This window comes from Canis aureus, chromosome 19 (genome assembly GCF_053574225.1).
Source record: "Canis aureus isolate CA01 chromosome 19, VMU_Caureus_v.1.0, whole genome shotgun sequence".
Classification (NCBI taxonomy): domain Eukaryota; kingdom Metazoa; phylum Chordata; class Mammalia; order Carnivora; family Canidae; genus Canis; species Canis aureus.
In genome coordinates this window covers 53,858,797-53,882,471 of record NC_135629.1, presented here as the reverse complement: position 1 = coordinate 53,882,471, position 23,675 = coordinate 53,858,797, and the positions used below count along the sequence as shown (strand labels likewise).

At 50.2% G+C, this 23,675-nt stretch overlaps 1 protein-coding gene across 1 annotated transcript in view; it reads left to right on the top strand.

Moving 5' to 3' along the window:
- Positions 1–23,675, top strand: part of ELAVL1 (ELAV like RNA binding protein 1) — a 40,901-nt gene that overhangs the window by 5,502 nt on the left and 11,724 nt on the right. Inside the window, exons 2-4 of the mRNA XM_077860153.1 lie at positions 6,481–6,668; positions 17,528–17,631; positions 22,699–22,852. Of these exons, the coding sequence (XP_077716279.1) occupies positions 6,497–6,668; positions 17,528–17,631; positions 22,699–22,852 (430 nt within the window). The 5' untranslated portion in view covers positions 6,481–6,496. The remainder of the gene's footprint in view (positions 1–6,480; positions 6,669–17,527; positions 17,632–22,698; positions 22,853–23,675) is intronic.

The following is a 23,675-nucleotide window of genomic DNA, read 5'->3' as shown; positions in this document are numbered from 1 at the left end:
AGGTGGTACAATCGCTTTTTCTCTGGCACCCAGAGTGTTTCCTGGGTGACCTAACATTCCCAAGGCTTTTACCTTGGAGAACTCTGAGTTTTACATCTGGAAAGGACCTTAGAAATAATTGAGTCCAAGCCCTATCATGTGATGTGTGAAGTGTCAAGGTTGAGCCTGAGGATATATTTGACTGTTCTAGTTTTGCTCTGGCTTGAGTAGTTTAGCAGGGTTGCTCTGTGAATATAAAATGAGACAGATTCTCATGGGTGCCTAGTGGGAACTAGTCTTGCTGCCTTACGTGCGTCTTACCTGTGTAAGTCTTTATGTCATTTATACACCCATCTCTTCCCCACATACATATGGTTATATTATTGATGTGAACAGCATCACTGAAGTTACTCAGACAACCAGGATTGTTGAAAATAATGCAGTGAGGCTGAAAACCCTCAGAGATCATCCAAACAGGACTTCTCTGTGATACATGCAGTTAGTGGAAGTGTTTCCAAATCAGCAGGAATTGCTTTGCTAAACCTGAGTTTCCCTTTTTTGTTCCCTACAATTGAGTTTGATTCTGTGCGATAGGACTGGATGATCCTACAAAAGTAAGGTACTGGGGCACCTGGGTGGCTCAGTCGGTTGAGCGTGACTCTTGGTAGTTTTGGCTCAGGTCATGATCTCAGGTCAGAGGTCAAGCCCTGTGTCAGGTTCGTGCTCAACATGGAATCTACTTGTCCCTCTCCCTCCCCCCTCCTCCCCTTCCCTGCCGTTTGCTCTTGCTCTCTCTCTAAAATAGATAAATAAATCTTAAAAAAAAAAAAAAGATAAAGTAAGGTATTGAACATATTAGTAGACTGTTAGTACAATTTCCAACTGCCCTTTAACATAAAGTGGAAAATACACATGATTCCCAGGTGACTCTCAGACCTGGTGTCTGCCTGTCCGCACCCTCATCCCATTGGCCTTCTAGGCTCTCACCAATGATGGGAGTGAAAAGCAAATAATTAGGAGTTAGAGTGATTCAGTAAAGTTTTGGGCTGAATGGTGTACGGGCTCAGGAAATTAGAGCAACCTGCTGTCTGGGGGTATGTTTCGCAGATCAGTGAGGAGGTGATGGGAAGGGCAGACCATCTCTGCAAAGGGAGCTGCCGGAAGAGAGGCATGGAAATAGGAAGGTCTGCAGCACGCCAGGGAAGAAGCTAAAGTGAGGGGCCACATCGCCAAGCAAGGAGACAGCTCTGTAGTGACAGTTGGAGGCCTGGCCCTGCCACTATCAACAGTGTAATGTCTGATGCTGAGCAAAGTAATGAAACCTCTGAGTCTCAGTGGGTGAGGCTGCCACTGACAGGTACCGCAGGATGTGTTGACCTAGAGGAGTCTCCATGGGGGAACCACCTTCCAGTCTGTGGGCTGGAGTGAGAGGAGGCAGCCTGGCCACTTGGAAGTCACTTATTGTCAGATAGAGACAAAGGCCCAGCTGTGGTTGGTGCTTGACAGAGCTGGCTTGGCCCAGGATTAGCAACGTGGATTTGGAAAGGTCAGGAGGAGGAACAAGGAGAGTAGGGTGGAGTGGCCCTGAAGCATTGAGAAACCGTGCTTTTGGGGTTTGGGTTTCTCCATCATTGTCAGTTGACCAAGAACTGGGCTGCTCAGGCTCACCAGGGGCATCAGGAGGAGCCAGCGTGCTGTGGAACAAGGTTCACTTTTTAGATCTTTTAAAATTTATATTCGAGTTCACTTAATTCTGGTGTAGAGTTCTTTGAGTTTTGACAAATGCAAAGAGTCATGTTACTGCCTCCACCATCAAGACATGGGAAAGTTACACCCTGCCAAGAAACAAAAATACTCTCCTGTGCTCCCCCTGTGTACTCTGCACCACCCTTGGCCCCTTCCCCTGGCCACCACTGATCCATCCCTATGGTTTCTTTTCCAGAATGGACTCTTACAGTATGCAGCCTCGGAGTCGGATTTCTTGGACTCCGTGAAATGTGTTTGACATTTATTCAAGTTGTGTGGATAGTAGCACTTTTCTTATTGATGAGCAGAACTCCATTGGGTAGCCTTCCTTAGTCTAGCCACCGATGGCTTGAAGGGCATTCGGGCTGCTCCACTTTGGGGTGTTCCTGAATAAAGCTGCTCTAAAACACATGTGTGGGTTTTTGTATGAACATAGGTTTGTATTTTTCTTGTATGACTCCTAGTACGGGATTGCTGGGTCTTTTGGAAAGTCTATTATTTAACTCTTAAGAAACTACCCATACGTTTTCCAAACACCTGTAACATTTTTGCATTCCTACTAGCAATGCATGAAAATTCTGGTTTCTCCATATCCTCACTGGAACTTGATATTGTTGTTTTCCTGCTTTTGTTTTATTTTGGTTTAGCCATTCTAAATGGGTGAGTATATCTTGATTCTCATTCTAGATGGTAATAGTATCTCATTGTAGTTTTAACTTGCATTTCCCTAATAACTAATAACATCGAGCATCTTATCACATACGTTTGCCATCCCTGTATCTTCTTTTGTGCATTGTTTGGTCACATCTTTTGTCATCTTTAAAATTAGGTTGTTATATCTTATTAAGTTTTTTTTTTAAGGTTTTATTTATTTATTCATGAGAGACACACACAGAGAGAGAGGCAGAGACACAAGCAGAGGGAGAAGCAGACTCCACGCAGGGACCCCGACGTGGGACTCGATCCCAGGTCTCCAGGATCATGCCCTGGCCGAAGGCGGCGCTAAACCGCTGAGCTACTGGGGCTGCCATTAAGTTTTGAGAGTTTAAAAAAAAATAGGTTTGAAATACAAGTCTTTTTTCAGATATGTGATTTGCAAATATTTTCTTCCAGTCTGTGGGCTGTAAGTTTTCTAGTAGTGTCTTTTGCAGAGCAAAAGTTTAACGTATTGATGGTATCCAGTGCATTAATTTTTTAAAAATGGATTGTACTTTTGTTATGGTATCTAAGAAATTTTTGCCAAACCCAGTGTCACAAAGATTTTCTCTTAGGAATTTTCTGTTTTTACATTTGAGAACAGAGGTCGGCACACTTTTTCTGTATAGAGCCAGATGGTAAATATTTTCAGCTTTTTGGGCCATATGGTCTCTGTCACAACTATTCAACTCTGTCACTGTAGTGCAAAAGCAGCTACAGACAATACATAAACAAATGAGAATAGCTGTGTGCCAATAAAACTTTATTTATAAAAACAGGTGGTGGGCCAGATTTGATCCACAGGCCATGGTTTGCCAACCACTGTTTAGAAAGTCATCTTTTTACCAGTCTTAGAGAGCACCCCTTCTGAATAATGAGAATGGTATAATTAATTATTGCCCAGTTCATCGTCCGTGAAAGGAGGGGGAGAGAGAAGGCAAAAGAGTAGGTGCCTAACTCAGAACAAAGGTGAGGAGAGGGAGGAGTGAAGACAAAGGAAGGGAGAAGAGAAACATTTGAATCGCATTTCAAGCAAACTTTGTTGTGCATTTTAATTTCTCAGAGTTAACCCTTGCACTTTGGTTCAGGCTTCAGCAAATGTGTGTGTTTGTTTTTGAGCTAATGATCTATCTTAAAGCTTCATGGCTGCAGAAGCTTTAACAGATTTGTGGGGTTTTTCATGAAGTAAGCCCATTAAGGCTTGTGGCCCCATGCTTTCTACTGAAAATTGGTGTTTAGTTCATATTTAGATTATATCCAGTGTTTTCCTTGTACCACCAATGGGGTCATGTGGCCCTCACAATACTTCCCTGCATGTGTGTGATGATGTGTGGAAGACAGATTCCTGCAGTTCTGAATCAGAGGGTAGCATTTGTATTAAACCACAGGTTATCCTCCAAAAAAGTTTGTACCAGTTCACACTTGGATCAAAGGTGTGTAAGGGTGTTTTTTCCTCTTATCCTTCTTTACACTAAATTTTATCCATCCTGAGGGGCCTTCTGTCTGACAGAAATGGCATCTCTTTTGACTTCACATTTTCCTCATAAATAAATCCAAGCTTTCAGAGTTTATTGGCTATTTGAATTGCTGGCATCTATTAGTTGTGGTTCATATCCTTTGTCCACTTCTCTGTTAGTGATGTATCTTTCTTTCTGGTGAGTTTGTAGATACTCTGAATCAAGTGCTCTCAGCCTTGGGAATATTGACATTTTGGGCTGGACAATTCTTGGTTGTGGGGGCCAACCTGAGGGATATTTCACAACATCGCTGGCCTCTACCCATTAGGTGCCAGTGGCACACTACCACCCACAGTTGTGGTAACTGGAAATGTTTTCAGACACCGTCTGGTGTACCCTGGAGGGCTGAATCTCCCACACTGAGAACCACTAACCTAAATAATGTACTAGGTAGCAAGCATTTTCTCCCAAGTCTGGAGCTTGCCTGTGTATGGTGCCTTTTCCCATACAGAACTTCTTAATCTTAGGAAGTCTGATTTTCCAATCTTTTCTTTTTATGGCTTTGGATGGTAACCTATTTTATAAAGAACAGGGAGCATAGAACATTTTCAAATAAATGCTGGGAGAGTAGACTAACTTTGCACATTGTGTATGGTCTGAAGCAAATTAGGAGGCGAAAAGGTAGAGAAGACCCACCTGTTTCCAGCAGGGGGAAAGAAAAGAAACAAAAACCACACCTAAGTCCTCTCTCAGTGCTGACTCAGCGGGGAGGTGGGAACTGTATTCAGGTTTTTATATAACCACTGGCAAGGCTATTTTTAAAGAAGGCTGAGTGCTCCTGACAACGGGCACTGGGTTTTCAAGCATAAAAACGGCTGGACAGAAGGGATCTGGAGAAAGGGGTGGGCTGCCCCCCCACACACACCCGAGACCTCCCGGCTGGTGGGTGGCAGGGCCTTTTTCTTGGTGATGACACTTCAGCCCCATGGGGGTGTGTGTACCTGCATATTTAGAGGCAGGGACGAGGGACATCTTAGATGAGGCGGCCACGCGTGTGGCAGTACTTGTGAACGAGCCCAGTGTGAGTTGTACTTTCAGAAGAGCGGTCCTGATGCTCTCAGCCTCATTGATCCAGACTCTGAAGCCATCACTCTGTTGTGATGTTTGTCACTGAAAGTGAAGACTTCCGGAGGCAGCTAAGAGCATTCCAAAGCTTGCAAGCTGTGAAGACCAAATTCTTCCAACTGGTAGATAAACCCTAGCCTCTCCCAACTCAGTAGCTGTGGCCTTTGGAATAAAGGGCTGCGGGAACCATCCACTTGAGGACAGAGACGGGGTGTCCGAGTTGAGGTGCTCGGGTGCACATTACAGGCTCCTCAGGACCCAGTTGCACCATTAGTGCACGTGGAGATGGGAGGAGGCGATCAGGAAACTTCAGGAAGCTCTTGAGATAGCCCGAATTATGGTGCTGGAATTGTTTGTAGGTGTTTTGTTTTTTCAAGTAAGCTCTGCCCAGTTGGGGGGAGTCTCTCACTGACCTTGAGAGCAAGAGTCGCGCACTCCACTGACTGAGCCGGCCAGACACCCCTATTTATAGGGTTCTTTTTTTTTTTTTTTTTTAAGATTTTATTTATTTATTCATGAGAGACACAGAGAGAGAGAGAGGCAGAGACATAGGCACATGCAGAGGGAGAAGCAGGCTCCATGCAGGAAGCCCAATGCAGAACTTGATCCCGGGTCTCCAGGATCATGCCCTGGGCTGAAGGCAGACGCCCAACTGCTGAGCCACCCAGGCGTCCCTGTTTATAGGGTTCTTTAGGCTCCTTGGTAAGTAGAAACGGTTAAGCTTCAAGTTGTTTTGTTTTGGAGCAGTTTTAGATTTACAGAAAAGTTGCAAAAAAAAGTACAGAGCGGGTTTCCATACCCACCACCTCCAACACGAAGTCTTCCCTATTGGTAACACCTTGCTTTGGTGAGGTATTTTGTTAGAATCAATGAGCCAGTATTGATTCGGGTCAGCTAAAGTGTGTAGTTCACCGTAGGCTTCACTCTTCATGTTGTATGTTCTGCGATTTTGGACATGTGTAGTAACATGTATTCACTATGACAGGATCATGCAGACGGTGTCACTGCCCTGAAAATTCCCTGTGCCCTTTTTGTTCCTCCCTCCCTTCTAACCCCTGATGACCAGTGGTTTTTTTTACTGGATCTAGAGTTTCATCTTTTCCATGGTATGTCCTATAATCAGGGTGATACAGTGTTTAGCCTTTCAGACTTAGTAGTATACATTTAAGGCTCCCCTAGTCTTTGGCGTCCTAGCTCATTTCTTCGTATCACTAAATAATACTCTGTTGTGTGAGTGCGCCAGACAGTTGGAGTTTGTTTCTCCATTCACTTACTGTAGAGCATGTTGATTGCTTCCAGTCTTGGGGCAATTATGAATGAAGCTGCTATAAACATTCCCATGCAGGTTTTTATGTGGACATAAGTTGAACTTGTAATGTTGAAAAGAAGAAACCCCAAGTGCCAGTCATTTGTTTTGCCTTAACATTCTGTAATATGGACATTCAGAATTTACTTGATTTTTCTTCTCACCCCACAGATTTTTAAAAAATACAATGTCTAATGGTTATGAAGACCACATGGCCGAAGACTGCAGGGATGATATCGGGAGAACGAATTTAATTGTCAACTACCTCCCTCAGAACATGACCCAGGATGAGTTACGGAGTCTGTTCAGCAGTATTGGTGAAGTTGAATCTGCAAAACTCATTCGGGATAAAGTAGCAGGTAAAGGAACTGAGAGGGTTTGTAGGGGGTACTTGGGGCCATCCCGCTAAGTACTGTCTTCTTTGTCTGTGGCTCTCCAGTGTTCCTCGGGGCAGAAGAGTTGCAGTCTTGAAATGACGGTTGTCAAGTTTCGTGGTTATCTCAGACTATATTTTGCCACCGCCCTGGTGTCCAATTGGATATAGGTTCCCCAAAAAAGAAAAGCTCGTACGGTAGAGCGTGTACAAAGTGAGATGGTAGGAGGGGAGGAAAGATGAGAGGACACCAGAAATGGTGTCTGAGAGCTGGAAGAGACCAAAGAATGACAACCTGGCCTGGCTCTGTCCCATGTATGGAAGGGACTCTGGCCCAGGCAGGCTCATTCCCATCTTCTCGGGTCCCTATGCATGGTCAGACCCGTGGCAGGACATGGAATATCTCTGTGTGCAGCCCTTCCTTGGTTCTGGGCTGTGCTGTTTGCTATCACTCCATCAACTAAAACATCTGAAACACACTGAGATTTAACCCTTGGGCTGGAGCAGGGCCACAGATCTGTAGGCAGGCTGTAGAATTGGATACCAGCTGAAAGCATCGCTCTTCCAGTATCTCCATGTGTGACCTCTAAGCCTCTGTCCCCAGATATAAAGTAGGGATGGTGGCTCCTACACCCTGATGCTTACCTACCTCATAAGGGTTTGCAGACCCCTGGGAAGGCCATCCTTACAAACAGCATGCATTCTGAGAGCGTGATTTCAAGGAGAAAAACATGGAAAAATCAGGTGCTATAAAAGCACTTCCTTCCTTTTCTCCCCGGGGAGGAGCATTGTTTTAGGGGGCTGTCCTCCTCTTCTTCCTCTTCCTCCTCCCTCTCTCCTTCCTTACCTTCTTTCTCCCCTTCTTCTCCCCACTCCCATCCTCTTCCTCCTCCACCCCTTGTTTCTCTCTGCTCTGCTCTGGTGAGCTGAGAATTGGGCATCTCCTCCTCCTCCCCTCCCCCTTGCCCCTTGCTCTGCCACCCTGGCTTGTAGGATTATGATTCCTACACTGAAAACTAATTTAAAAGTTAAAAAAAACAACAAAACTTTATTATGGAAATAAGATAGTGTCTTGTTTTCTGGTCTACGTAAAAGTAGAGTAATATATTGAACTCCACGTACCCATCGTCTTACTTCATCAACTCTCAGCTTTTGCCAGTAACCTGGAGATACCTGTTTCTGGGATAAGTGCTGTCAAGGCTGGCTAACTGCTGTATATGGAATTAGTTCATCAGAGGGGGCACTGACTTCAAAAGTCTTTTGAGGACTCTTCCAATTCTGAGTTTGTGATTTAATAAACAGGAATAAATAGGAATTGCAAGTAGTACATTGAACTGTTCAATAAGTTGAACAGTATTAGAATGTTCTAGAAGCCATTATCTTTCTCCTGTTTCAAGAGACCATCCTGCATAAGAGTGCTTGTTCAGAGGTGTTTTAAAATTCTCTATGCTACCAACAGGTTTTGCCTTTCCCCCTTACGTTCTGGTGAAAGGGGATTTTTAGCGCCATGGATATTCCTGAGCATTGCGGTCCGATTTTGCGAGCATTCTCATGGTACCTGACTTCTTTGTTCACTGGTTGTGGTTTTTCAAAGGAATGTGAACTATGCTATTAGGAACACCTAGATTTGACAAGATCAGTCCAGAGAGAACTGGTTTCGGGAATGAGGTAAAAGCAGCAAAGTATAATTTGGAAATTATTTTAGTTCAGAGATAAACTTTTCCTTCTCTTTGGGCAAGATAAGTGTAGTGTATCAAAGAGTTGTGGAGTATGTGGTCCTAGGCTTAAATCTCAGTGTCTTGCGGGCGGTTCCTTAAATTGAAAGATTGTACCTTCACAAGAAGCTTACTGCACCCCCACTTCTGTCCTCCCGCCACTGGTGTGTGTAAACCTCACCGGCTGCACTGCCCTTTGTCCTCTGTTATGCTGCACAGGCACCGATAACGTTCGTCCAGCTGCTTCCTCCTCAAAAGGCTGAGGATGTCCACCCCAGAGAGAGTCTTGCAGATAGGTAGACAGGTGCCCCATGGACTCAAATTCCTAGCTGAGCTCAGCCTGCCACACGGGCATCTCTGGACCCCACAGCAAGTACAACAAACCCATCTGCACCCTTCATTCTCAGCCCTCCCACCTCACAGTGAAAATAACACCCATCTCCACCTCTGCTCCATCCCTTCCCTTCTCTACCTCTGCTCTATCCTTTCCCTTTCCAGCATCCTGGGAACCTTGTGTTAGGCAAGTACCTGCTTGCCTGAGTGTGTGTGTCTCTCTCTCTCTCTCTTTTTTTAAGATTTTATTTATTCATGAGAGAGAGGTAGGCAGAGGGAGAAGCAGGCTCCATGCAGGGAGCCCGACGTGGGACTCGATCCCGGGTCTCCAGGATCACGCCCTGGGCTGAAGGCGGCACTAAACCGCTGAGCCACCCGGGCTGCCCCGCCTGAGTCTCTTCGAGATCACCTCACCAGGATTCAGACATGCTCCAGTGTCTGTTCTCTTTAAGAGAATCCTCGCTAAGGTTGTCTGTCTTCCTCTAGTTTCTCTACTTGAACACCCCTGACAGTTGGAACGGGAAAATTCTCAGGGCGGGAGGGGTATTTTATGTACTGCAGAATGTGGGGTGGCATCCCTTCCACTTGCTAGATGGCTGTGATATCTTCTGAGTCGTGACAACTAAAAAATGCCCCTAGACGTTGCCAGGGGTCCCCAAAAGCTTCCCCCCTCCCCCCTGCTAGACCTGCTTTTCTATCTGTTGTCCTCCCTCCTTTCCCATTCACAGAGCCATCAGTTAACTGTCTTCTCTTCCTTCTGGAAGCTTCTTCCACTCTTGGCTTCCATGAACCACCTCCCTGGCTTTCTCCCACCCCTGAGGCCTTGCCTTGCCTTGCCTTACCTCTCTTGCAGCTCTTTCCCAGCCATTAACTTAGATGGTCCTTAGGGTTATTCCCAAGCTGCTGCTTCCTAAGCCTGCCCTGTGGAGAGTGGAGGCATCATCACAGCTTCACTTTACCCTCAGTCTGGTGTCTGTGTCTCAAGGAGAAAGCTCTCTTGAGCTTTAGACCCCTCAACCCCTCAAATTCAGTGTTTTCCAACCTGACCTGTTCCCAGTATCTGCATCTTAGCAGAGGATACCAGTGTTCACTCAGTGACTCCAGTCAGAAACCTAAGCATGACCTTTGACGTGTGTCCCTGACACTTATCCTTCTGGATGCTTCCATACCTTTTCCTCCAACCGCCCCCACCACAGATCCAAATGAGGCCACATTGTCTTCTGCCTGCACTGGTATTCTGGCCTCCTAACCAGCCACCCGTATTTCCTCCAGATGGTTCTCTTCACCGCAGCAAGAATCTAACACCCCACATGTGACCCTGTCTTTCACCTGCTTTAAAACTCTCAATTCCCAGGCCCTGCTTGCTTTAGGACACCTTTCCTGTCCCAACCATGTCAGCATCAGATGCTCCCCGTCTGGGTTCCCATAGCAATTGAGCAGATGGCAGGGTGGGTTTCCGCATTGCACTGAAGTTAGAACTTTCTGGTCCAGTAGGTCCATATGGTTTTCAGAGGCAGGAACCCTATTAGATCCCTAGATATAGCCATAATCAGTGCTTGTTGAATGAATGAATGAATGAATGAATGAGTGGGTGGGTGGATTTAGTGGAGGAAGAATGTTGATCAGCACAGACATTTATTTGCTCAGCAAACAATTACTGAGTGCCGGCCATTGGCTAGGCACTGGTGACAGGAGCAGTGAGGAAGGATGGTGGCTGAGATGCCGGGAATGTTTGACATGCTGGCCTCAAGATTGAGAGTGGTTCTAGCTGCCAGGCCCCAGCCCCTGTGTTGGGGATGTGCATTTGTGGCTGCCCGTTCCATACACAGTTCCTAGCTGGCCCTACTGTACAGCGCTGCCCTGCTCTCTGGCCTGGTGCCATATGACCCAGGAGCCAGCCTCCACCCTCCTAGACTGTCTGTCGTGCTAGCCACTTGGTCCTCGGCCTCCAGCCCATTCACTTCTGGCTCATTGCCGTGTACCTCTGGTCAGGATAAAGCCCACACCCCTGCCCGCAGCCCCCAAGTCTCCTGGGACCTGTCCTCCTCCTTCCCAGCCACTGTGCTCTTCACTCACCCTCCTCTTGGGCCGGACTGAGCTACTTCTCATTTCCCAGACATGCCCTGGCTCTTACAGTCTTGTGATTTTGCAAATACTATTCCCTCTGCGAGAAAGCCTTTCCAACCAATCCAGCCTGACCACTTTTTTTTTCTTAACATGATTCACCTTTGTTCCTTATAGAAACAAAACCAAGCATAAGACAAGAAGAAAGAAAAGTTTAAGTTATTCAAAATCCTGTTAGCTTTTTGGTTCATGCCCTTCCATACTTGTTTCTTCCCATATTTGTGGTCATAAGCAACCATGTGCTTTTAGAAAATGGGCTCGCACCACCCATGCTGTGCGAGAAATTTTGCTTCCTGTACCTGTGAATGTTTTTCTGTCACTGAACATAGCTGCCTCACCAGAACAGTTACACAGGGTCCTGTTGTATGGAGGTTCTGAGTTTACAACAGACTGTAACCATTTTTCCATGTTTATAAACCCCACTGAGATAAATGTCCTGGTGCAAGTCTTCACTCATTGGTGGTTTCCATTGGAAGTCTTCCTGGAAGTAGACGGGAGAGTGTGTACCCTCTTGAACCCGATCACCAGTTTGTTGTTGTTTCTTAACATTCTTTTTAATTCATTTGAGAGAGAAAGAGTGTGCATGCACACAAGCAGGGGGGAGGAGCAGAGGGAAAAGTAGAAGCAGACTCCATGCCGAGCGGGGAGCTCGTTGTGGGGCTCGATCCCAGGACCCTGAGATCATGACTGAGTGGAAGGCAGATGCTTGACCAACTGAGCCACCAGGCGCTCCCTGATGACTAGTTTATACTCATCCTGCCCAGCCCTACCATCCCCTAGGCCAGAGGGGTTTCTCATCTCTCCCAGCCTAAGTGAAAAATGGCATCTGATTGGGGTGGTCATTCACTTCCTAGTGACGATCATGTGGTTTCACATCTTTACTGGCTGTTCATACTCTTTTATGAAATACCCTTCTTGTTCTTTGCCTGTTTTCTTTGGGGGCATTACTGTTTCTTATTTATTATCCCTCTTCAAGACCTAGCCTCTCTCCCCCCCGTGAAGTCTTCCCTTAGTCCCCCACAGACATTTAAAAGAAGAATTTGACTCTACCTACTCTCTTGTGCCACAAGGAAGGCCTTGTCTGCGGAGTGCTCCCCTCCCCCAGCCACCCGCCTCAGGTCGATTGGAGAAACATTGCATCTGGCTGCTCCAGTTGGCGACTGTAATAGGAGATGCCAGGGCATCATCTCTTGGTTTTGACCTTGTCTAGAGAGAGCAATGTTTGGAAGAGCACTGGTTTTGAGGCTGCCTGGGAGGGCATGGAGAGCGCTTCCCATGGAGGCAGTCTTGGTATTACTGACGTACGGCAGTACCTGCTCCCTAGGAGAAAACACATGTCTCAGGTCCCACCCAGGTCCACTCAGTCAGCCAGTCCAGGGTGTTCACACATGTGATTTAACCTTATTGGAGGAAGGGCAGTGCCAGGGCAGGAGCAAGTTAGAGATGCAGAGCTCTTCTGCAGGGTGGGGATGGTAAGCTAGGGAGGAGCACAAGTTGGGGGCAGCGTTGGCCTCTAGGATACTCCTCAGCCTCAGGCCCAGAATTTATTCATGCTTCCTCCCTGGCAGTTCTCTCTTTTCTCTCTCTCATCTTCCTGCCCCTCTCCACCAGATCTCCCGTCCTGGGCTTCTGTTTGCCCTCACCCACCAGCACGGACTCCAGCCAGGCCCTGCCCTCCTTAAGCTCCAGTGGCCTAGGCATTGCCCTTGTGCACCCCTGTTCCCCCACCACACCTCAGACCTTCCTCTGGCAGGGCTTATCTTCCACTGCCCTAAATGAGGAGGGGGCAGCACCTGATACACCTTCATGGCGTCGACTCTAGCAGGCTCACTACCTCTAGGAGACAGGAAAATCATCTGTAAGGAGATTGGAAGTACGCCTGCTTGACATCTTGGGTCCTCAGGCTGAGGCGGGCCCTAGGGAGCTGTGTCATTACCCTGCATGGCATGTAGACCCTGTTAGAGAAACAGCAACTTGGGGGCTGCTTTGGGAAGTGAGGGCCTTCCCCTAGGTGCCTGTTCTGAGCACACCAGCAGGCTTCTACATAGCTGGAGAGCCCCATTCTCCTTATTCACTTGCTGCAGCAGCAGCCCTCAACCTAGGCTCTTCACTGAAATCACTGAGGAGCTTTAAAAAGTACTGAAGCCACTGCCACTCCTACCCCACCCACCCCCATGCCGACATCATTGGTTCAGGTTATGACCTAGACAGTGATAGTTTTTAGAAGCTGCCCTAGTGATTCTAGCAAGCAGCCAAAGCAGAGAACAGTTGGCTTATGACAAGCATCTGGGTGGAGGCGGGGACCTGGCACTGTGTTAGGCAGTTTCACCCAGTGGCCTTGTGGTGGGTCCCCATGAGGGGACCCCTTCATTCCTCAACTGCCTTCCCTCCCACTGCACTTAGGTGTGCACCACAGAGGGTTGCATAGACTCTGAGGGGACAAGGCCAGCCCCGAACAGGGTGTGCAGAGATCCCTCCCCACATAGCTCCAGGCTGCAGAAGGCCCAACCCGGAAATGTTGGTGGGGAGCTACTCTCTGACACTTCGGGGAACTCGGCCCTCTCTGATCTCCCCACTGCAGCAGCCCGTCTGCAGGTCCTCCTGTTGGGTCTTCCTTCTGGTGCCCCGGCCTGGTGAATCTACACTTGGCCTAGGTCCCAGTCTCTGCCCAGTGGCCTGGCCCCATTCCACCCAGCAGCCACCTCTGGGCCATTCCCCAGCTCATTTTGTTCAACTGCGCTGGCCACCTTTCATTTCCTGGAACACGTCAAAGTCTCCTCTGCCTCACAGACTTGGCACTTGCTCTTCCATCTGGACTACTTGTCCTCAGCCATCTCAAGGTCTTGCTGCAAGCATTAGCTCCTTACAGGGCACTCCTGCCTGCCCTGTCACCACGGGCCTGTCCCATCAGTCCCTCTCACACCACAGTAGGGATTGTCTTCATAGCACCTGGGTGGCAATTTTGTTCATTGGTTTCTTGCTGCTTTGTTGTGCAACTTGCCCACTGGGATGTGACATTCACTAAGGCATAGACTGTCCTCCTTCGTGATCATCATCAAACTCGCTGGCCAGCCTGCGAGGCCTGACACATAGTAGGTGTTCAGTTTATACTTGTCGATGCATTGATAAAAACCAGAGGGGGAGCAAGCCCAGGAGGCAGTGGCCATCTGAGGGTATGTGACTTCCTGGGTGACATTGGCAGGTATGGGCACTAGGTGGTCATGGAGGCCACCCAGGAAGAATGTGACTGAGACCAGAGCCGAAAGTAGAACCTTGGGGGCCATCTTGATGGGATGAGTAGAAGACTAGGATCTTGAGGAGGGACAGTTGGGGAGAAAGAAAACTCAGAGAGAAAGAACCTGGCATTGTCATATCTTGGAGGAGGAGGTACCTGTCTGGGGGTGGCACCTGACAGTTGCAGCCTCTGTGAGGGCAGTGCTGGCAATCTGCAGTGACTACCCTGGGAGCCAGCCAGGGCTGCCGAGCACTGGGGAGGAAAGGCATCAGGAAGCATGAACAGGGTAGGACTCGTGTTTATATGCTAACAGGAGCCAGCTGCAGCTGAGACGCAGGAGCATGGCCTGGGCACGGGTCCTCATCAGTGTCTGGTCTTCCCTAGCAGGGCTTAGGCCACCGGCAGCGAAGGAGACAGGTAGTCCAGGTTTGGGGTTAACCTATGGGAAGAGCAGAAAGATAAGACCTAAGTAGGGGTCTGCCAGACTGGCAGAAGAACCCATCCCGGGGCTGGGCCACCAGGCTTCATGGCCTGGGCACAGTGACAGATGGGCAGAACGGGGATCGGAGAGTAAAAATCCCAGCAAGCCTGTAGTTTGGTTGGGAATCCATACCACAGACGTCTATTCTGTATTCTCAGCTTTTTAAAAAAGATTTTATTCATGAGGGATAGAGAGAGAGAGGCAGAGACACAGGCAGAGGGAGAAGCAGGCTCCATGCAGGGAGCCCAATGTGGGACTCGATCCCGGGGACTCCAGGATCACGCTAAACCGCTGAGCCACACAGGCGTCCCATTCTCCGCTTTAACGTTTGTAGTCTGGACTGTTTGCAGGGGCCTTAAAGTTCCCAGCCTTGAGCCAGTTGTAGTTGTTGCCCTGTGTTCTGAACTTTTGAGCCTTGACTCTCCTGCTAGATGGGCCCGGGCCCCACAGCCCTGCTACTCCGAGGTCCTCACTGTCCACGGCTTACGAGTTAAATCTCAAACCCGTGCAGTTTCATTGCACGGGTTAATGAGTGTGTGAGTATAGAGGGTCAGGTTTGGGTTTTGTTTCTTTAAAAAAAGAAAGTGGAAAAAAAAAAAAGAAAAAGAAAAAAAGAAAAAAGAAAGTGGCCCGTGCAGATCTGCAACCAGTTTGTGTAGCTACCCTGCCCTAGAGGAGGGAGAGTATGCCTCCTCCTTTGGCACTTCTTTGGTGTGGGCTTTGCACTAACTTCCTTCCAAAGCCTACAGTTTGGGGGCTAGGGGTGACTCTACAGTGGAGAAAACTGGCAGACAGCCTCAGCCAGGGGTTCCAAGTCAGCATCAGTCGTGAGAAGTCATGGTAACAGCACATACCCCTGATACGATGTCAGGAGGAGGGCACTTCACTCTGGGATCTTCCCCCCAATACCCATCACCCCGGCCTCCCCATGAGAGAAACATCTGATGAACCCCAGCTGCAGGAGATTCTACAAAATTCCTGACCAGTCCTTGAAACACTCAAGGCCATCAAAAACGAGGAAAGTCTGAGAAGCTGTCCCAGCCAAGAGCAGCCTAAGGAGTCGTGATGACTACAAGTCCTGTGGGATCCTGGATGGTCTCCCGGGACAGAAAAGACCATTAAGGGAAAACTAAGGCAATCTGAATCAAATGTAGACTGTAGTTAACTAGCAGCCTATCAGTACTGGTTCCTGAAATGTGACAAATGTCCCATCCTGGTGTAAGATGTTATAGGGGAAGTGGGCTCTATGGGAACTCTCTATAATCTCTTTGTAACTTTTTTTTTTTTTTTAAGATTTTATTTATTTATTCATGAGAGACAGAGAGAGACAGAGACACAGGCAGAAGGAGAAGCAGGCTCCATGCAGGGAGCCTGACATGGGACTTGATCCTGGGTCTCCGGGATCACACCCCGGGCCAAAGGCAGGCGCTAAACTGCTGAGCCACCTGGGCTGCCCTCTCTTTGTAACTTTAAATCTAAAAAATAAAGTTGGGGGGGGTTTGTTTGTTTTTAAGAAGTTGGGAAAACTGGGTTAGACTCTTCTGGGTTCTGTATCTCATTATCCACCAGAGGGTCTGGGATCAGCTGGCACCCGGGGATGCCACCTCATGTGGCTCAAGACCTGGTCCTGTTTTTTGCCTGCTTATTGTTGCCCTCCACCAACCCAAGGAATAGGGCGAAGCTCACCACTCTCTCTGTGTGCCTACAGCAGTGCCCAGCACTCAGGGGCTGCCCACTAGTGCGGCCTGTGAATGAGTAAGAGGTGGGCATGTTGGTTCTCTTCTCTGGGCCTCCACCCGCCCCTCCTAGAGTGAAAGGACAAGGCTCCTTTCAAGGACAAGGAGCCTTGTCCTTTCACTCGGCCCCTCAGCCTTTGCTTCTCCCTGGGCCTCCTGGGAACCCGTGGCCTCTCCCTTATTAGACTGAGTCCCTCCTGTGGCATGCAGGTGGTTGTGGTCACTCACAACTTGGATATTTCACAAAGGAGAGATGGGGACACCTACCTGTAATCCTGGGTGTCTCTCATAATCTTTACTTCCCCAGATTTCAGCTGGTGCTGCTGCCATCATGGAGGCTGCCGCCAAGGGGGGCCCTGGAGACTTGGCCAGGGCAATGAAGGCAGGTGCACAGCTGGACTGGGACAGGACATCTGTCAGCTCCAGCTTCTCCTTGTGCTCCCTGTCATCTGCTTTTTAGCTGTAGCTGACTTGTAGGTTTGGGAAAGTAAGGGACCCAACACTGGGTGGCACCAGAGCCCAGCAAGCCTTCCCACACTCCCAGCACAGTGGTGGAGAAACACCTGGATGCAGATAGCCAGACACCCTCCGCCCTCTCTACCTCTCTTGCCCAGTGGTGACCGTCCTGTCCTTGCCTTTGGAGTCCCCACATCTCAGCCAAGGGAACTGATTGTCATCGTTGCTTTGGTAATGTTTCTACGGGGTGCCATTAGTAACATGGTGTTTCTTCTTCTTTTTTTTTTAAGATTTTATTTATTTGTTTATTTGAGAGAGAGCATACACACATGGGGGGAGGAGCAGAGGGAGGAGTGGGAAAGGGAGAGAATCCCAAGCAGACTTCATGCTGAGCATGGAGCCCACCATGGGGCTCGACATGGGGCTCGAGCTCATGACCATGAGATCATGACCTGCATCAAAATAATGAGTTAGATGTTTAACCACCTGAAAGCTGCCTAGGCGCCCTGCGTAGCGTTGCTTTTTAAAAAGTTCTTAAAAAAAAACTAACAAAGGTAACATTTGTTCAGTGTAGAAAATTTACATGAATTGGCCGAAGAAATGTAACAAAAGCCGGTATAGATCGTGACCACTGGTCTCTAACCCCACTACCCGGAGGCCTTGGCTTTTTGCGACCTCCTCTTTCTGAGCCCAGTCAGTCTTCACCCTGCTTACCCTCCCTGGCTGTCAGCTGGCTCACCATTGTGCCCGTGTTCTCCCACACAGGGCACAGCCTGGGCTATGGTTTCGTGAACTACGTGACTGCCAAGGACGCAGAGAGAGCAATCAACACGCTGAATGGCCTGCGGCTCCAGTCAAAAACCATTAAGGTAAAGAGCTGCCGTGGCCACTTGGCCCCGGCCTGGGTGAGCGACCCCTTTCCCCATCTGTCCTTCATCGTCACCGTCAAGGAGACTGGGGGCATGGCCCCTCCTCAGAACCCCGGTGCTTCGGGGGTGGCTGGGGTGCTTCGGGGATGGCTGGGGTGCTTCCTGTCTGCTCAGTGAAAGCACTACATGGCAGACACGTGTTGGGCGGTGGCCTCCCCGGGCCTTGCCGAGGCCTCTCAGCCTCCTCAGCTCTACAAGCAAAGGCCCTCTACATGGCAAAGGCCATGGAGGGCCCCTCAGTGAGGGCAGCCCCCTCCTGGGCCCAGGCTGTGCTGTCCTCGTGCTGAGCAAGTATTTGTCCAGCCTCCCCGTTCCTGCCCCGTCACAGCCAGCGTGTTCATCTGGTTAGCAGCTGCGTATGGAGCAGCTGGTGGGTGTGCCAGCAGCAAACAGATGGGCTCCCTGCCCTCGTGGAGGGCCTGTGCCTGTATATGTGCATGCGCATGTGCAAGTAATGAACCCCAAATCTGAAGGTCACATGTGGCAGAGGTACAGGGTGGGGGGACGTTCTGTGGGGTGGCTTCACTTTGGTGACTTGAGTGACATGAGGGAGCCCTACAGTGCGGTCTGTGGGGGGAGCCTCAAGCAGAACGTCACCAGGGTCACTCCCAAGGTAAGGGCTGTGGCGGCTTCCCGGGAAGAGTCGGCAAACCCCCCCAGGCCTCACAGGATGGCTTCTTGTTTTCTTCTCAGCCTGCTCTTCCTTAGCGCCCCCTCGTTTTCTCAGCCTGGAGCCCTGCTCCTCCTCATCCCCACCTCCATTGTCTGTCTGCCCGCACCTGTGATCTTGGGCAGCTCCAGACCCAATCAGAGACTAACTTTGTGTGTTCCGGACTTTTACTCCCTGCTGAGTGCTGAGTCCTCCTTTAGAATCTGTGTCCTCCCACTGTCCCAGGCTGGTCCCCTGACCTAGCTCCCTGTAGCAGCCTGGCAGGCGCCATGCCTGCCAGCATCATCTCCCTCGACAGGAAGCCACTTGGAATGAGACTGCGCTCTTTGAGCCTTTGGACCTACCAGATCTCCCACCCCATCTCCCATCCTTCTGATTCATGTGGGTGTCCAGAAAGGTCCCTCTTGGGACCTGTTCCATGGCTGGGCTTCCTAAGCTTCCCTGGGCATCAGAACCCCGTGGGGTGCTTGTATAATAAAGGTTCCCAAGGTGTGGACATGGCCTCCCACCCACATGGGCTCACACACTTAGGGGTGGCCCTGGGAGCCTGTATTTTTTTTCCCACCTGCTAGGGAAGTCTTACAGTCTGGCTGTTGACAGCACACACTCCATTGGGAGGGTGGTGGCATGCTAGCACATCAGATGATGCTGGCATGCTACTGGAACCGTAGGTTGGTTATCCCCAAGATTGAAGCCCCACTTACCATGAAAGGCGGGACTTCCAAAGGCTCTTCGCCGCCCCCCCCCAGGCTCTGAAGTCCCACACCCCAAGGGCCACCTGGATGTGCCTTGACCTTGCCAGCATTCATTCTGTCCTCTTTGGTTCTAGTGTCACTCCTTGATCTGAGTTGGGAGTGAGGAGTCTCCCTGTCCCTGTGCCCTACAGCAGCAACCCAGGAAACCCCAGGGAGGGGTGTGGAGGCAACAGGCTGAGTGTGGCACAGGTACCAGTCCTGTGTAATTCACATGGCCAATACCTGTCGAGGGCTTATAATGGGCCAGGTCCTTCCATACCTTGTTTCTGTTACCCTCACCATGGCCTGGGAGAGATGATCCCCATTTTAGGCTTGAAGAAGCTGATGTTTAGAGTAGTGACAGGTTTCCCAATATCACAGAGGTAGAGAGGGGCAAAGCTAGGGTTTGAAATGAGTGCTGTGGCTCTGGGCCTTAACACCGCTGCCAGGCAGCTGCCCCAGCCCAATGTGGGAGGTAAACACCAGGAACCAGAACAGTATGACTTTGCTTAGCCGTGAACAGAGCTCGGGAGACGGTAGTGCAGGTAAGCAGGCATTATTAGTAATAACAGCAACTGTTTTTGTCCACTCATTCCACGATTGTTCCCTGAATGCTTGCTATCCACTGCATCAGTTCTACGTGCTGGTGATGCCACAGCAAACACAAAAGTTTTGCCCTCGTCAAGTGTTCTACATGGTAGAGTAGTAATGAGTAAGATATGTAGCATGTCAGTTCAAGATGAATGCAGTGAAGAAACTTACGCAGGGGGCAGGGTCTGGGTACTGCTTATGGGCAAAGGGGCTCTGTGGCCCATCAGGTGGTTGGGGACATGTAGTAGTTCCTCAGGGCTGCCATAGAAAAGCATCACAAATGATGTTTGTGTGGGTGGCGAGTGTCAGACACCTGAAATTTGCTCTCACAGTCCTGGAGGCCCTAAGTCCGAGATCAGAATGTTGGTTCATTCTGAGGCCATGAGGGAGAATCTGTCCTGGGTTCTCCCCTGCCTTGGGGGTTGCTGGCTATCTCTTGGTGTTCCCAGGCTCACAGAGCCTGTATGTGTCTCTGGCCAATCTCCCCCTTTTTCTGAGGACACGGTTACTGGATGTGAGGCCCACCCTGTTCCATCTTCATGAATACATCTATGATGACCTTCTTTCCCAATCAAGTCATATGTGTGGTGCTGGGGCTTAGGACTGCAGCATGGGAACATGCTGGGGGACGCGATTCAGCCCTTCACAGGAAGCGTTCTGGAGAATGTGACAGGAAAACCCCTGCTTGGGGCAAGGGAGTAGTGATGCCAAGAGCTTAGGAAAGGGCTCTAGACTCAGTCATGGACCCTCCCTCCCCGGTGCCAGGTGTTTTGGTGCGGTCTCCTGGATGCCGACCTGACTCTGAACTTGATAGTAGTTTGTCATGTTCCTTGAAGAACCTGTTGAAAGGAGTCAAAGCTCATTTGGCCATAAAAGGTGTTTTCTCTCAACTTTGCTGGGAGATGATCAGTCAGTACCAGCTTCCGTACCGCTCTACCAGTGCCAGGGTCTTGGTCTTCGTGTCCCACAGTGTCTTTCATTAAAGCCAAGGGCAGGGGCACCTGGGTGGCTCAACGGTTGTACACCTGCCTTTGGCTCAGGTCATAATCCTGGGGTCCCGGGATCGAGTCCCACATTGAGCCTCTGGTGAGGAGCCTGCTTCTCTCTCTGCTTATATCTCTGCCTCTTTCTCTGTGTCTCTCATGAATAAATAAATAAAATCTTTTAAAAAATAAAAGCAAGGGCAGACCCCCGATGCAGCCCCATCCAGACACATCTGCAAAGGGCCAGATGGGATGGTTCTGGGAGGCAGGCCTGCCTTCCCCCTTCAGCCATCCTGCCTGAAACACAACGCCACAGCCCAGGGCCTTTGGTAAAATGGGATAGCCAACATTTGGAGTCACACCCTCTGGCAAGGGTTTTTACTCAGGGCGATGGTGGTGGTTCTGCAGGCTGGCTGATGCAGCCAGGGAGTTCAGGCCCAGGTGTGTGAGAAAGGGCTGACACTGTTCTTTAGAAGTCTAGGAGCATGACTCAGCCCCAGTGGACTGGTCAGCCACCTGCGTCAGTGGAGAAGGGAGCGGCGGAGTCCCTGTGGGCCAGGTGGCCTCTATCTCAGGGAATGAATGATGCCACGCCTGCCCCAGGCCTTAGATGCATCACTGAGTGACCACAGTGTTCCTGTACTGTAGGCCTAACCCAGTTGCCTCGGGCCTGGACACAGCACAGGGAAGCTTCCACGGTATGTGAGGCTTGTGCAGCATCACTTGCGTGGAGGCCACCAGTCATTGACAGGACCTGGTACCCGAGGGCCTCCTTCCAGTCAGGGCCCCTTCTCTTCTACTCTCCTCGGACGTGCGGTCTCCGTGATCCTCGGCATCTCTGGGAGGATGCTGGGCTGTCTCTCACCACACATGCAATTTCTCTTTCCTTCTCCATTGCCCGCTGGACTGCTTTCTGCTCTGCTGGCAGAGGTGGTGTCTGTTGTCCCCTCCTCGGGCCTGGCGTAGGTGTGGAGTCAGCAAGCACACGAATGAAGGGACGCATATGTGGCAGGCTGCTCGTGTGTGTGCTTGGCATGAGGAACCACACCTCTGCCCCTCCTGGTACACCTGAGCGTTGTGGTGAGAACACACCTTGTGTGGCCCAAGGACACCTGAGAGCTTGTGCCTGCTTCCTGGTTATGGTTTTAGGCTCCTCGGCTCCTCGGCCTTGTGACCCTCAGGAACACATTATTGGGTGTAGATCCGAATCCCCCACCCTTCTGGAGCTCCCTTCCCTGCCTCCTCCTCCTTTCTAAGCCTCCTAACTCAGTTCTTACTCTGTTGGGTGTGATTGAGTCCCATCCCTTTAGGCCACCCCTTTGCAGATGGTGGGGCCCCCGTCCCAGCTGTTCTTTTCTCATGAGAGCAGGGCTGTAGCCTTGGTCCTATCCCTCCTCCTGGCCATTCACAGCCATGGCCCTGACCTGGGAAAGCACGAAGGCCTGTGCCATTGGCCCCTGAAGGCTCCCCCCTCCAGTGCACACACATACTATTTTATCTGAGCCGCTTCAGAAGTTCCTTGCGGGCTTTCTTCAGTTCTGCAAAACAAAGGCCCAAATAGCATGGAGTCATATATTATCTAACGCGAGTGTTGGACTGTGGGCTCCCCCAGCAACCCAGGTCCCATCTGGTGGCAAATTTGCCCATTGGTAGGTGGGTGTCACCCTCCAAGTGACATCCAGGTCCCTAACCTGTTGCCCTTTGGGCTCCTCACAGGTAGCACTAGGTCCTGTCCCCAGCCCACTCCCTGCCCAGAAAGGGGTGAGGTCACAGTAGAAGAGACAGCTGGGGTTGAGTTGTGGCCCCATCTCTTGGCAGCCGTGGGCCCTCAATCTCTTGGCCCTGAGAACCTGAAACATGTCTGCCTCACTGGGATGTAAAGTCCAGGCGAGAAAATGCTGCAGGTGATGAATGTCAGCATGGTTTCTCACCAGAAGGGTGGCTTTTTCTCACCTGAACAGTTAACCCCCTCCCTCGAAGCTTTAGCCACATACCTGCCCTAACCTCAGAAAGTGATTTTGTTTTCAAGGTGTCGTATGCTCGCCCGAGCTCAGAAGTCATCAAAGATGCCAACCTGTACATCAGTGGGCTCCCGCGGACCATGACCCAGAAGGACGTGGAGGATATGTTCTCTCGGTTCGGGCGAATCATCAACTCCCGGGTCCTTGTGGATCAGACCACAGGTACAGAGGGTGGCCCAGATGCGGGCTGAGGCTTTCCTCTAGGTGGGAGCCAGAATTTCCAGAAAGACACATCACTGCTTGAGTTTCAGTGTCAGTAGTTACTCTGCCAGGGTGAACAGAATGAAAATGAGAAGACCTTGGTGTTTGCTTTATGAGGCTGGGGAGGTAAAATGGTAGCAAAGCTGCCCCTGTGTTAGGCCAACATGTTATGGTGAAAACACTTAGAGATCCTGACACCTTCCTCAAGCACCCACATGGCCCAGCCTGGCTTGTCAATGGGTCACAAAGGCTACCGGTCAGCCTTACACTGCTGTTCTTCTAGCAGGCACGTGGCATGCAGTGTGGGACAGTCTTCACTCATGATCCGGAGTCCCCACTTTCCACTGGCCTAAAGCCACAGGTGGCTGTTTCTGAGGAGCTGGGCTCCAGTCTCCATGATTCGGCTGCCCTTCCTCAGTAGCACAAAGCTCAGGGAGCTCAAGGCAGTAAATCCCCCTCAGTGACAATCCTGGCCCCTCCGCCAGCCCTCTTAGGTCATCTTAGCCTGGGACCTTAGCAGCTTGGGTTTGGCCTTTGGATGAAGTAGGCAGGCGCAGCTGAGCTGAGGACATACCTGCCCCTGGGAGCAGCCCTGTGTGAACCCTGGGTGGGTTGGTCACAGGAAGTCATAACTCCGCAGTGACTTCCTTTCCAAGAGAGCAGCAGCGCCCCCCGAAGGCCACAGAGCAGATCCCAGAGAGCAGGTGGGCTGGGCCTTCCTGGCCTGTGACAGTTGGGGCTGGCGATGCACACACATTCTCATATGTCCCTCTGAGGCCTCGCC